The following is a 13967-nucleotide window of genomic DNA, read 5'->3' on the forward strand; positions in this document are numbered from 1 at the left end:
GTGGCCTAGAGCTTGAGCAAAAAAGTTAGAAAGTTATTAAAGGAACCACAGCTAAGAGCAAAATAAGGAAGGTGACAAGGAAAAAGTGATGGCCGCCCTGCTTGGTGCTGTTTTTCCAAAGAGCCCAAACTCTGCAGTGAGTGAAACAGATACGGGCCGGTAGTGTGTGAAAGAGTGTTGCTGCTTGGGAAAGAAAGGAGGATAAGGTTATTTCTCATGGGTGCATCCTCTGACTCATTAAAGCATTTTAGCTCACGAGGCCATGCCTCCTGGTTCCTTTCTTAGGGTCACATGAAAATGAGTAGAGGGTGGATCATCAGGAGAGGGCTCTTCAGGAAGAGGAAAGCTCCTTTATTGCAGGCCTGTGGGCAGCGGTGTGCGGGCATGCATGCCTACACACACACACACACACGCCTGAGTGACTTCCACATATAAATAGCACCTCTCTGGCCCTCTGTAGGAGTCCTGAAAGAGGAGCCTCCAGTCCAAACCTGCAGGAGTTCCAGCTGAGGCCACAGGAGTTCAGACCCACTCTGAACACGGAGCCCTTCTCCAGGTTCTTTCTCTCCCATCCTAATTCTTGCCACCGGATGCAGGTAAGCAGAAATGGAAGGGCCCAGTGAGGGGATGGCCAGGGAATAGTTTGGTCTAGCAGTTAAGAGCACAAACTTCCAACTCAAAGGAGATCTGGCTCAACCACTGAGCAGCTGTGTGACTTCAGGCAATTTGTTTAACATCTCTTTGCCTCAGTCTATCAACTTCAGGCCTTTACACATGCTTAGAATACTTTTCCCTTCCCAACTTTGCCCGTCTAATGCCTTGTTGTCAAGTTTTAGCTCGTACAACACTCCTTCCAGGAGGCTCTGCCTTCCTTCTGCAGATAGGATTAGGCAATCCTCTAGTGCTTCCATCACACCTACAGCTGGATTGTTCTGCTCCACACTTGTTCATTGCCTGGTTCGTGTCCCCACCAGACTTTAAGTTCCTCAAGAGAAGAGTCTGTCTCTGGTTCACCAGAGTGAATAGTGCCTGGCAGATAGTGGTCACAATAAATATTTGACTGGTGAAAGAATGATAAAAGTCTGGCTAGGTGATGAGTTAGGTAGAGAGACACACAGAATTTAAAGTCTTTTCCTCTATGTGACTCAGCTGATCACTTAAACTGTTGCCCAGACATCTAGGTAATGATTTGTTCACCCAGCCAGGATCTCAGGTTAGAACAGCACCCCCCCTAAAGCCTGGGTGTAAGGTTTTACCTTATGATCCTGCTTGTCTCTTCAGATATCAAATTAGCCAAACTCTTTGCTAATCTCCTGGCTCACATTTGTGGAAGCATTTCTCAGAATGTTGTGATTTCTAGGGGAACAAATCAAGGGGAGGAAGTGAAACTCCAACTGAGCCACAGCCCTCCTAGATGCAGCAGCCCAGCAAGTGCTTTTAGCAGATTAGTTGGACAGCCAGGATTCTCTGAATCCCCCTCGTCCCAAAGGCCACGCTCAACTTAGTTTTCCCTCTGCACGTTCATATCTTTTAGCTTCCCTTCTAAAACTTTCCTGATAAGAAAAATTTCCAAAGAAGAGATTGTCGGGGTGGGGAGGTTCATGTCGGTGATCTATTGTCTAGACAGGCCTTACTCATAGGTGGAATGATTCAAAGGAGGCTGAAGGCATTCCTGAACAAAAGGTTCTTCCAGCTGGTGGTCTAGAGTGTGCCTCAGTGTCCAACCACACACCAGTCCTTTCTTGGGCCCCTGACAAAATGTCAGTCATCTGAGAGGCATGTGGGTCAAAGTCATTACTTGTTAACACCCTGGACACACACTGAGAGCTCGGCTCTCAATGGCAGGAAGGTCTGGGGAGGGAGGCTGCTTCACAAACTGTTTGGGGGGGTTGTTATCATACAGATGCCCTGCCCGCTGACAGCGGAGCAGGCTCCTCACCCTGAGGACCTGTGGAGGAAGCAGCCAGTACCATACCGGCTTGGAGGACACTTCAGGAAAAGAGGTCTCTGTGGTGGCCCCGTGGGGGAGGGGGCAGGGGAAGGGACAGACCATCCCTCCTGATTCCTGGTGCCCCCTCTTCCCTCCAGGCCCCATGTATCCTTGGAGTAAGGGCCACTGTTCCTCCGTATCCTACCCCCAACTCCTCCAGCGTGTGCCCCCCTCCACAGAGACCCGAACTTCCTTTCATCAGGGATGAGTTATTTTATTCACCATTTGAGAAACATGGCTTAGAGAGCAAATACCCTGTGGAGAGGGCACACGGTGAAGGCAACTCATCCCACTAAAATATTAGCAATTGCATCAGAAAGTTCCCTGCTGGGAGGAGCAGCTGAGATGAGTTTGGGTTCTGAGATTAGGGAAGCAAATGTCACCAAGGGCTGAGGAGGCTGGGGAATGGGGGTAGGGGCGGGCAGGACAAGAGCACTCCCTTTCCTGCCCCAACCAAATGGCCTGCTCAGTGCTGTGTCTAACACGAGTCTCTATATAAGCTGAAGTCTGGACAAACAAAAAAAAACCTAGGCTAATCAAGTTTTTTTTTTTTAATTAAGTTCATAAATTGTAAAACCGTTTTTAAAAATGTATGATAAAATCGAAATTTAGGATAGTCGTTCCCAGGAAGGAGTACAGGAAGATGATAGAGAGGGCACACCTGGGGCTTCAATAGTATTAGTGGTAAGAATCTATTTTGTAAACCAGTTGTGTTTACATAGGTGTTGTTCAATTATTCCACACAACTAGCAAGAGCAAATATATTATATACATTATGCTTAATTCTTTAACTCTGAAATATTTCATTATATATGTAGGTGTATGTATGTATATATGTAAAAGAGAGATTGGGGTGGAGGCTTTGATCTATACATATTTTCTGGTTATGGACAAAGCTGTGTGTTAGGAGGGGAGCGTCAAGAGCCTTAAGCTGAGCCAGACATGTAACTGAATTGCAAAGTGGCAACAACCCACTTCTTGGGGATGTCATGGTACTGACTTTTTTCAGATCCACATTGACATGAGTGTACCCAAATATTACTAGTCCTATTCTAATTCATATAAAAAAAAAAAGTTCACAGATCAGTGAAAATTTAAAAGGGAGAAACGGCTATAAGTAAAGGTGTGTAGGAGGCATTTTACAACCTATCTAGACATGACATTTTAATTTGTAATCAATTTTATTGATATATAATTAAAATATAATAAAATTCACCAATTTTAAAAGTAGTTTGATGAGTTTTGTCAATATATATATAGTTGTATATTCATAAGAATCTAGATATAGAACATTTTTATCACCTCAAAAAGTTTCCTTATGTACGTATATTAATCCCCTCTTCTATTCTCAGCCCCTGGCAACCACTGATCTGCTTCCTGTCACTAGTTCTGCCTTTCCTAGTGTTTATAATTTCATATAAACAGAATCATACAGTGAGTAGTCTTTTGTTTCTGGCTTCTTTCATTTAGCATGATTTTGAGATTCATCCATGTTGTTGCATGTATCAGTAGTTTATTGTTTTTTATTGCTTAGTAGTAGTACTAATTGTATGGATATACCACAGTTTATCTGTTCACCTATTGATGAACATTTGAATTATTTCTCACTTTTTTGTATTTCTCATTTTTAATTGATTTTTTATTGTGGTAAAATATATATAACTTAAAGCTTGTTATTTTAACCATATTAAAGTGTACAACTCAGTGGCATTAGTTACATTCACAATGTTGTGTAACTATATATTACCATTACCTGTTTCCAAAACTTTTTCATTACCCCCAAACAGAAACTCTGTAAACATTAAGCAATAACTCCCCATTCCCCCTTCCCCTCAGTCCCTAGTAACCTCTAATCTACTTTCTGTCTCTATGAATTTGCCTATTCTGGATATTTCATATAAGTAGAATCATACATACTTGTCCTTTAGTGTCTGGCTTATTTCATTTAGCATAATGTTTTCGTGCTTCATTCATGTTGCAGCATGTAACAGAACTTCATTCTTTTAATGGCTGAATAATATTCCATTGCACATATATATATATATATATATTTTTTTTTTTTCATTCATTCATCTGTTGGTGGACACTTAGGTTGTTTCCATGTTTCTAATTTTTAGTTATTATGAATAAAGCTCCTATGGACATTCAAGTACTAGTCTTTGTGTGGGCATGTGTTTTCATCTCTCTTGGATAAATATATAGAAGTGGAATTACTTGATCATTTGGTAAGTGACTGTTTAAGAAACTGCCAAGCTTATTTCCAAAGTGGCTGTACAATTTGCATTCTCACCACATATCTGTGAGAGTTCTAGTTGTTCCACATCCTCACCAACACTTGGTATAGTCCAACTTTTTAACTGTAAAAATTCCAGTGGGTATGTAGTAGGATCTTATTTTGGTTTTAATTTGCACTCCCCTATGTTAATGATGTTGAGTGTCTTTTCATGTTCCTGGTTGTCATCCATATAGCTTTTCTTTTGTGAGATGAAGTGTCTGTTCACATCGTTTTCCCATTTTTAAAAACCATTGTTTGCCTTCTTTTTTTTTTTACATTATTTTATTTATTTGGTTGCGCTGGGTCTTAGTTGTGGCAGGCGTGCTCCTTAGTCACAGCTCGCAGGCTCCTTAGTTGCAACATGCATGTGAGATCTAGTTCCCTGACCAGGGACTGAACCTGGGCCCCCTGCACTGGGAGTGTGGAGTCTTAACCACTGCACCAGCAGTGAAGTCCCTCAGTTGTTTGTCTTCTTATGGTAGAGTCTTAAGAATTCTTTATGTATTCTAGATACAAATCCTTTGTCAGATGTATATGAGGTCACATTCACATACATATTTACAAAATATGTATTGTGAGGGCTTCCCTGGTGGCGCAGTGGTTTGGAGTCCGCCTGGTGATGCAGGGGACACGGGTTCGTGCCCCGGTCCAGGAAGATTCCACATGCCGCGAAGCGGCTGGGCCCATGAGCCATGGCCACTGAGCCTGCGCGTCCGGAGCCTGTGCTCTGCAACGGGAGAGGCCACAATAGTGAGAGGCCCGCATACTGCAAAAAAAAAAAAAAAAATTTATTGTGTATAATTACTCCCAGCCTGTGTTTTGTCTCTTCATTTCCTTAATGGTGTCTTTTGAAGAGCAAAATTTTAATTTTGAAGTAGTTTAATTTATCACTTTTTGTAGGTTGTACTTTTTGTGTTCTATATAATAAATCTTTATCTAACCGAAAATCCCAATGATTTTCTCTGTTGTTTTCTTGTAAAATTTTTATTAGGTTTAGATCCATGGTCCATTTCAAGTTAATTATTGAATAGGGTTTGCAGTAATAGGCAAAGTATATATTTTTGTTTTGCATATGGATTGTTCCAGCATCATTTGTTGAAGAGACTCTCCTTTTCCCACTAAAATACCATCTTTTTCAAAAATCATTTGATCATATTTGTATAGCTCTATTTCTGAATTCTCTAGTCTGTTCCAGTGGTCTGCATGTCTGTATACACCATTACTTTGCTGTTTTGATTACTGTAGCTTTATAATGTCTTAACATCACATGATGTAAGCCCTCCAACTTTGGTCTTCTTTTCCACATTGTTTTGAAAAATCTAGGTCTTTTGCATTTCCATGTAAATTTAGATTCAGCTTGTCAGTTTCTACGACAGAACCCTGCTAGGATTTTGACTGAGATTGCACTGATATTGAGCCTTTTGATTCATGAACATGGTATATCTCTCCATTTATTTGGGTCTTCTTTATTTATCTCAGTAATGTTTTATAATTTTTAGTGTACAGGTCTTGCACAGATTTTGTTAAATTTATCCATAAGTATTTTCTATTTTTATGTTATTATAAATGATGTTGTTTTTTTAACTTTTATAATTTATCGTTGCTTGTATATAGAAATACAATAGAATTTTTGTATATTTAATTTTTTATTCGGTAACCTTGCTAAACTCACCTATTAACTTTTTGATAGATTCCTTACAATTTTCTACACAGATAATCATGTTACTGTGAATAATGATATTCTTACTTTTTTCTTTCATACCTGTGGCTTTTGCTGCTTTTTATTTTCTCATTGCACTGGAAAGGACCTCCTGTACAATGTTGAATGGAAGTGGTAACAGCGGACATCTTTAAAATGACGTCTTTTAAAGCAAGAGGATGACACCTTTAAAATTTTGTTTTTCGGGCTTCCCTGGTGGTGCAGTGGTTGAGAATCTGCCTGCTAATGCAGGGGACGCAGGTTCGAGCCCTGGTCTGGGAGGACCCCACATGCCGCGGAGCAACTAGGCCCATGAGCCACAGCTACTGAGCCTGCGTGTCTGGAGCCTGTGCTCCGCAACAAGAGAGGCCGCGATAGTGAGATGCCCGTGCACCACAATGAAGAGTGGCCCACGCTTGCCACAACTAGAGAAAGCCCTCGTACAGAAACGAAGACCCAACACAGCCAAAAATAAATAAATTAATTAATAAACTCCTACACCCAACATCTTCAAAAAAATTTTTTTTTGTTTTTCTGTATCAAGTAGAAATAATCACTGGCTTTAATAGAGGTACAAGCAAATTATGATGGGGTGAGGAGCGTGTGTGTGTGTGTGTGTGAGAGAGAGTGGGAGCTGGCAGAAAATGGAACAATTAAATTCTATCCATTGAGAAATATTTATAAGATGCAGAGTTTTTAAGCAAGTTCCTTGGCTCTTCTTGATCTGACCCTAGGAGGTGACAGTGCCTCTGGTCTATTTCCCCTTCTCCACCGTATGCTCCTGGGGTTTCCCCTACCCACCAGCTCCCAGTAACAGAGCTACCATGACCCTCTTTCCATTGGTTCCAGGACAGTGTCTTCTCTCTGTGTGATGGCATGCTCACGGACCTGCTCCCAAATACTGGGGCTGAGCCTCGGGACTACAGCCCTGTTTGCTGCTGCGGCCAACACAGTGCTCCTCTTTCCTAACTGGGATGTGACTTACCTGTTGAGGGGCCTCATTGGCAGGCATGCCATGCTGGGCTCTGGGCTCTGGGGAGGAGGCCTCATGGTAAGTGTCTGGGGTTCCCTGGGTGTGAACTCCCAAAGTGCCCCTTAGGGGTGGAGCAGCGAGGTGGGGGTGGGGGGAGTGTTTTGATTCCTTGAAAAAAGGCTTGAACTAACAAGCTGACTGTGGGGTCTATAGCAGCTCCAAGGGATAGAAGACTCTAGGAAGACTGGTCAAATGTCGCTGAATTTTGGACTAGGCAGGCTTGGTGTGAATGCTGCTATTCATAGTCACATTAGGCTAGTCATCTAAAACTGGGTCCTGACAGTCAAAGCCAAGCCCTCTGGGAAAGGTAGGGTAATTAAGTCCATGTGAGATGTCTAACCACTCGATTTCAACAGCCACAGGTGGCAGCTAGAGATGTAAATTACCCAATCTCTTTTTAACACTCTTCCCTCTTCCCCTAGGTTCTCACTGCAGCTACCCTCATCTCCTTGATGGGCTGGAGATATGGCTGCTTCAGTAAGAGTGGGCCCTGCCAAAGTGTAAGCACCCGATTCCACTCTTCTAATACCTAGAATGTCCCCACATTCTATTACTTTAGAGGCAGAGTGAAAAGAGACAGTTTTAGTCTTGGGGTTTGAAGTCAGGTCCTGACCGTACCTCTCTAAGGGTCTAAAAACCCTAAGCTTTTGGGCAAGTTTTCTGAATCTCGGATCCTTCTGTAAAACGGAAGGTAACAGGATCAAGTCCAGGGAGGAAGTGCTTAATGAACCATAAATGTCTACACACATGTGAGGAACTGTTCTTTTTTATTTTTTTATTTTATTGATGTATAGTTTACAATGTCCTGTTAATTTCTGCTATATAGCAAAGCGATTCAGCTATACATGAACTGTTCTTACTAGTTTTAGCCTATTGAACAATATGGACATGAGTTATGTACACTGTAGTCATGTGTCATTGATAGAAAATTTCCTGGCTATTTTTCTTAATTTTTCTTGGAGTTGAAAGATTCTCCAGAGATCATCTGATGACTAGATTCTAGTCTAACCTCTCCATTTTACAGGTAATGAAGCTGGGGCCCAGAATAAATTTGCACTTTATTAATTACAGCAACATCTATATATATTTGAAAAATCTCAGTACATAAATGTATAAGATATATTGCTCATTCAGTCTCAGACACATGAATTTGTGGCCTTTTTACAGTAACTCTGCATCCTGCTTTGATATCTACATCCCACATGTTGGGAACCCTGCTGATTCAGAATTGTATGTTAAAGAATTAAATATAAACACCCACACATTTCATTCACCATCTGTTCTCAGTCATGTCTGGTTTTCCCCTAGGCAAGTGGTTCTCGGACTTGAATGTGCGCATCAGAATCCCTGCAGCGTTTGTTAAAACACAGATTGCTGGGCCCCACCCCCAGAGTTTCTGACTCTGTAGGTCTGGGGTAGAGCAAGATGGGGAGGGGGGGAGCTTTGCATTTCTAACAAGTTTCCAGGTGATGTGCTGTTGCTGGGACAGGGACCACATTTTGAGAACCTCTGTCCTAGGCTTATGTCAGACTAATTCATCTTGAATCTTGTAACTTAGAGTCAAAACTTACTACACAGCTTTCTGCGGCCCCTCTCGAGTTCTAAACCAGTTTGACATCAGTGGGAAAACGACTCTGATTCTGTATAAAAACTATACACACACACACACACACACACACACACACATATATATGTTTTATTTAAAATATGTGTTTTTTGGGAAGGAGAAAAAAAAATCTAGTATCCTGAGAAAGAAACCAATCTGGAAGTTAGAATCCTGCCGAGGAAATAAACACATTGCTATCTTTTGGGAAGGAAATGAGTGGTGCACAGACTAGAAAAGTACAGTGACAGAACCCGAGTCATTTCAGAGTTGACTGTAATTTCTCTCTGTCTCTGCCTCCCTCCCTCCCTCCGTCCTTTTCTTCCTTCTTTCCCCTCTTCCTCCCTTCCTTCCTTTCATGCCTGATCTGAGAAAGAGAGGAATCAGGGATGGCAGCTTGGAACTTTTGAAAAAATACAGCTTTCTTTTAAAAGGGTCAGAGGGGGGCTTGTGATAACCAATCTGACCCTTTAAGCTAGAGACTGAATGACTGCAGTCTGAGTGACAAAGTTTTTGATACCATCTGCTGAGAAGCTCTGAAGAGCCTGCTGAATCAGGCTGAACCTGATGCTGGGACCAGGTGCCAGTGTTTCCCCCTTCTCCATTCCTTCTTTCCCACCCCCTCCTGGCTCTACCCAGTGACCCCTCATCAGCCAGCCCTACCTTGGCTATGCTTTAAAGGAGGTGCTGTGGGTAGGATCATCCCCATGACTGGGGAAGGCCTGAGCACCAGAGAAGTTAGATTTGTCCAGATCAGCCCACAAGTCACGACCCCCTCTCAGGCTTACTGTTTCTTCTCTCCTTCTGCAGATGCTTACTGCTCTGTTGTCAAGTGGCCTGGCTTTTCTTGGAGCCTTGATCTGCTTTATCACTTCTGGAGTAGCCCTGAAAGATGGTCCTTTTTGCATGTTTGATGTTTCGCCCTTCAATCAGACACAGGCTTGGAAACATGGTTACCCATTCAAAGACCTGCATAACAGGTAAATGGATGGAAACTTGGATTTGCAGTCTCTTCAGAGAAAGAAAGACACAGAAAGGGATTACAAACTCCTTTTAGTCATGCATTCTAGCATCTTGCTTCTCTGATGCTCAGAAAATTGCAAATGCAACAATAGTCACCCTCAAAAGTCTAGTCCTACGACCTGAGCTGAGGGAGAACCCAGGTTTCTATCAGGGTTGCTGGGATTTTCTTACTTATTCCAACCCCTGGTCTCCTTATTTTTGGGGATAGGAATTATTTGTATGACCCTTCACTCTGGAACTCTGTCTGCCTGGAGCCTTCTAAAGCTGTCATTTGGCACGTGTGCTTTTTCTCCGCCCTCCTGTGCATCAGCCTCCTCCAGATTCTCCTGGTGGTCATTCATTTCATCAACAGCTTCCTGGGCCTTTTCTGCAGCCTCTGTGAGAAGTAACAGGTAACGCCCTCTTTTTTTTGATTAATTAATTAATTTATTTGTTTTTGGCTGAGTTGGGTCTTCCTTGCTGCGCGGGCTTTCTCTAGTTGTGGCGAGTGGGGGCTACTCTTAGTTGCAGTGCGTGGCCTTCTCACTGCGGTGGCTTCTCTTGGTGTGGAGCACGGGCTCTAGGTGCACAGGCTTCAGTAGTTGTGGCTCGCAGGCTCTAGAGCTCAGGCTCAGTAGTTGTGGCACATGGACTTAGCTGTCGCGAGGCATGTGGGATCTTCCTGGACCAGGGCTCGAACCCGTGTCCCCTGCATTGGCAGGCAGATTCTTAACCGATGCGCCACCAAGGAAGTCCCGGTAATTCCCTCTTAAACATGAGTGCTTTCATCATGAGCTGCCTTGAATCTTTTCTGCAGGAGTGGGTATGAATTATAAACAAATTTCCCTTTTAGGTAGTCATGTAGTAATAATAACAATAATAATTCCTTGCATGTATGTCGAATGATACAATGCATTTTAAATCACATTGTAGGGACTTCCAGTGGTTAAGAATCTGCCTTCTAATGCAGGGGACAAGGGTTTGATCCCTGGTCAGGGAACTAAGATCCTACATGCCATGGGGCAACTAAGCTGCACTCTCTAGAACCTGCGCACCACACCTAGAGAGCCTGCGTGCTGCAACTACTGACCCCATGCACTCTGGAGCCCACGCACCACAACTAGAGAAGACCGTGCGTTGCAATGAAGAGCCGGCACACTGCAACAAAAAGATCCCGCGTGCCGCAACTAAGACCTGATGCAGCCAAATAAATAAATTAATTTTAAAAAATCACATTGTAAACTGCAAGATGATATATTAGTAGAAGAAATGATTATCATTATTATTGTGTAGGAACTTATAGTCCATAAAATGTCCTCCAGCCATGATCTCATTTCAGCCTCTCAAAAGCCTCATAAAATTGGCTGCACGTTACAGATGAAGTTGAGGCTCCTAGAGGATAATGGACTTGCTGCCCAAAAGCAGTCAGTTAGGTTCAGGTAAAGTCAATACTTGGCCCCCTACTTTCTAAATTCAAGTTCACTAGCTTAATGGACTGAATTATGTGCTCCCAAAATTCATAGGTTGAAGCCCTAGCCCTCAATGTGACTTTGGAGATAGGACCTTTAAGAAGCTAATTTAGGTTAGATGGGGTCATAAGAGTGGGACACTAATCGAATAAGACTGGAATCCTTATGAGACAACAAGTACATGAAAAGATGCTTAATATCACTAATCATCGGGGAAATGCAACTCCAAACCATAATGAGATATCACCTTATACTTGTTAGAATGGCTATTATCAAAAAGGAAAGAAATAACAAATATTGATGAGGATATGGAGAAAAAGGAACCCTTGTGCCCTGTTGGTGGGAATGTAAACTGGTGCAACCAGTATGGCAAGCAGTATGGAGGTTCCTCAAAAAATTGAAAAAGAACTACCATATGACCCAGCAATTCTACTTCTGGGTATTTATTTGAAGCAGACAAAAACACTAGTTCAAAAAGATATCTGCACCCTCATGTTCACTGTAGCATTATTTTCAATAGCCAAGACACGGAAACAACTCAAGTGTCCACCAATGGATTAATGGATAAAGAAGATATGGTACACACACACACACACACACACTCACACACACAATGGAATACTCTTCAGCCATAAGAAAAATGAAATCTTGCCATTTGTGACAACATGGATGGACCCAGAGGGTATTATGCTAAGTGAAATAAGTCAAAGAAAGCCAAATACCATATGATATCACTTACATGTGGAATTTAAAACAACAACAATAGCAACAAAACCAAGTTCACAGATACAGTGACAGACTAGTGGTTGCCAGAGCTGGGGCTGGGGAGTGAGAGAAATGGGTGAAGGGAGTCAAAGGTACAAACTTCTACTTATAAAATAGTTAAGTCATGGGGATATAATGTACAACAAGGTGACTATAGTTAATAGTACTGTATTGCATATTTAAAAGTTGTTAAGAGAATAGATCTTAAAAGTCCTTACCACAAGAAAAAAAAATTTTTTTGTAACTAATGTATGGTGCCAGATGTTAATGAGACTTATTGTGGTGATCATTTTGCAATATATACAAAAATCAAATCATTATATTGTACACCTGAAATAAATCTAATGTTATATGTCAATTATACCTAAAAAAGACATTGTAGAGTGTATTTCCAGCATAAAAGTATGATTAAGTTTCAGAAAGTTTATTCACCTATATTAATAGATTTAAGGAGGAAAAAATCCTAATGATTTCTTCATAAATGCTGAAAAGGCATTGATAAAATTCAACATATATTCTTTTTTTTTTTTTTTTTTGCGGCACGCGAGTGTCTCACTGTTGTGGCCTCTCCCGTTGCGGAGCACAGGCTCCGGATGCGCAGGCTCAGTGGCCATGGCTCACGGGCCCAGCCACTCCACGGCATGTGGGATCCTCCCGGACCGGGGCACGAACCCATGTCCCCTGCATTGGCAGGCGGACGCCCAACCACTGCGCCACCAGAGAAGCCCCCAACATATATTTTTAATAAAACTCTTAAGAAAATGAGAAAAGACAGGTCCTTCCTTATCATAATACAACATATCTATCTCAACTCAAAAGTCAGCATCATGCTTAATGAAGGAATACTAGAAACAATCTCATTAAGGTTGCAAATAAGATGATGACACTCACTATTGTCACCATCATTTAATATTGTTCTTGAGGTATTAGCCCAAGCAAGTATTCAAAAGGAAATTAACAGATATAAAATAGGAAAGAAGGTAAAGTTATCATTATATTCAGACAATATGATTACACATCTAGAGCACCCAAATAAATTATATTACAAACAATAAGAGAATTTCATACAATGTCTGGGTACAATATAAATATACAGAATCAAAAATCTTCATGTATTCAAACAACAAGCAGTTAACAGGTATGGAGATGGGGAACTCCCATTTACATTAGAAATAAAAAAGGAAAAGAAGAAACCTAGTTACCAACAAAACAAGAATGTGAAATATTTATTGAAGAAAAGTAAAATATTACTAAAGGATACAAAATAAACTTAAACAAATATAAAGGCATGCCATGAACTTGGATCATAAAATATAAATGCCCTTAAACTAATCTATAAATTTAACATGATGAATAGAATCACTGAGATTTAGTGGAAGAGCATATGCAATAAGCTGGTTTTAAAGTTCACATGAAAAATGAACAACCTTGGACAGCCAGGAAACTTCTGAAGAAGGCAGTGAGGTGGGACTAACTCTACTAGATATTAAAAGCTAATATAAAACTACAATAATTCAAAAAGTGTGGTATATTAAATGGACAAATTTGTGCATCAGACTAGGGAGCCCAGAGATAGAACTAAATATTTGTGAGAATTGAGTATATGCTAAAGAGATGTGGGGAAAAAGAAAGTGGATGATATACCAGATCTGTCTCTCCATGGGAGCCCAGAGGAAAAGGCCATGTGAAGACACAGCCAGAAGGTAGCCATCTGCAAGCCAAGGAGAGAGGCCTCAGTAGAAACCAACCTTGTTGGCACCTCGATCTTCGATTTCCAGCCTCCAGAAAATAAATTTCCATTGTTTAAGCCACCCAGTCTGTGGTATTTTGTTATGGCAGCCTGAGCTGACCAGTGTTCAGTGCTGTTCAATAAGTGATATATACTGAGTGCCCACTGTGTGCTCGGCACTGCCATGCATGCTGTGAATTCAAAAATGACTGAGACATGGTCCTTGCCCTTGGGCCCTGCCCTGTCCTTGAAGAGCTCATGGTCATGTTAGGGAAACTCATCTACTAATAATTTGAATGTCATATGGTAGGGACCATGTTAGAGGTCAACCCAGGATGTAATGAGAGCTTGAAGGAACCAGGAACCTCTAAGGAGAGGGTCTGTGAGAGATGAAGGAAGGCA

At 41.6% G+C, this 13967-nt stretch overlaps 1 protein-coding gene across 2 annotated transcripts; it reads left to right on the forward strand.

Moving 5' to 3' along the window:
• The first annotated feature begins 289 nt into the window (after positions 1 to 289).
• Positions 290 to 13643, forward strand: TM4SF19 (transmembrane 4 L six family member 19). 2 transcript variants are annotated; one of them, XM_081234342.1, is made up of 6 exons: positions 290 to 596; positions 6814 to 7015; positions 7420 to 7497; positions 9411 to 9580; positions 9832 to 10015; positions 13508 to 13643. In XM_081234342.1, exons 2-5 carry the CDS (start codon positions 6836 to 6838, stop codon positions 10010 to 10012), a joined length of 609 nt encoding a protein of 202 aa, XP_081090468.1. In that variant the 5' UTR covers positions 290 to 596; positions 6814 to 6835; the 3' UTR covers positions 10013 to 10015; positions 13508 to 13643. The 2 variants fall into 2 exon arrangements, with proteins under 2 accessions (XP_081090468.1, XP_081090469.1); XM_081234343.1 differs by lacking the exon at positions 13508 to 13643 and adding an exon at positions 10536 to 10618.
• The last annotated feature ends 324 nt before the right edge of the window (positions 13644 to 13967 follow it).

This window comes from Mesoplodon bidens, assembly GCF_964165515.1.
Source record: "Mesoplodon bidens genome assembly, chromosome: 5".
Lineage (NCBI taxonomy): Eukaryota > Metazoa > Chordata > Mammalia > Artiodactyla > Ziphiidae > Mesoplodon > Mesoplodon bidens.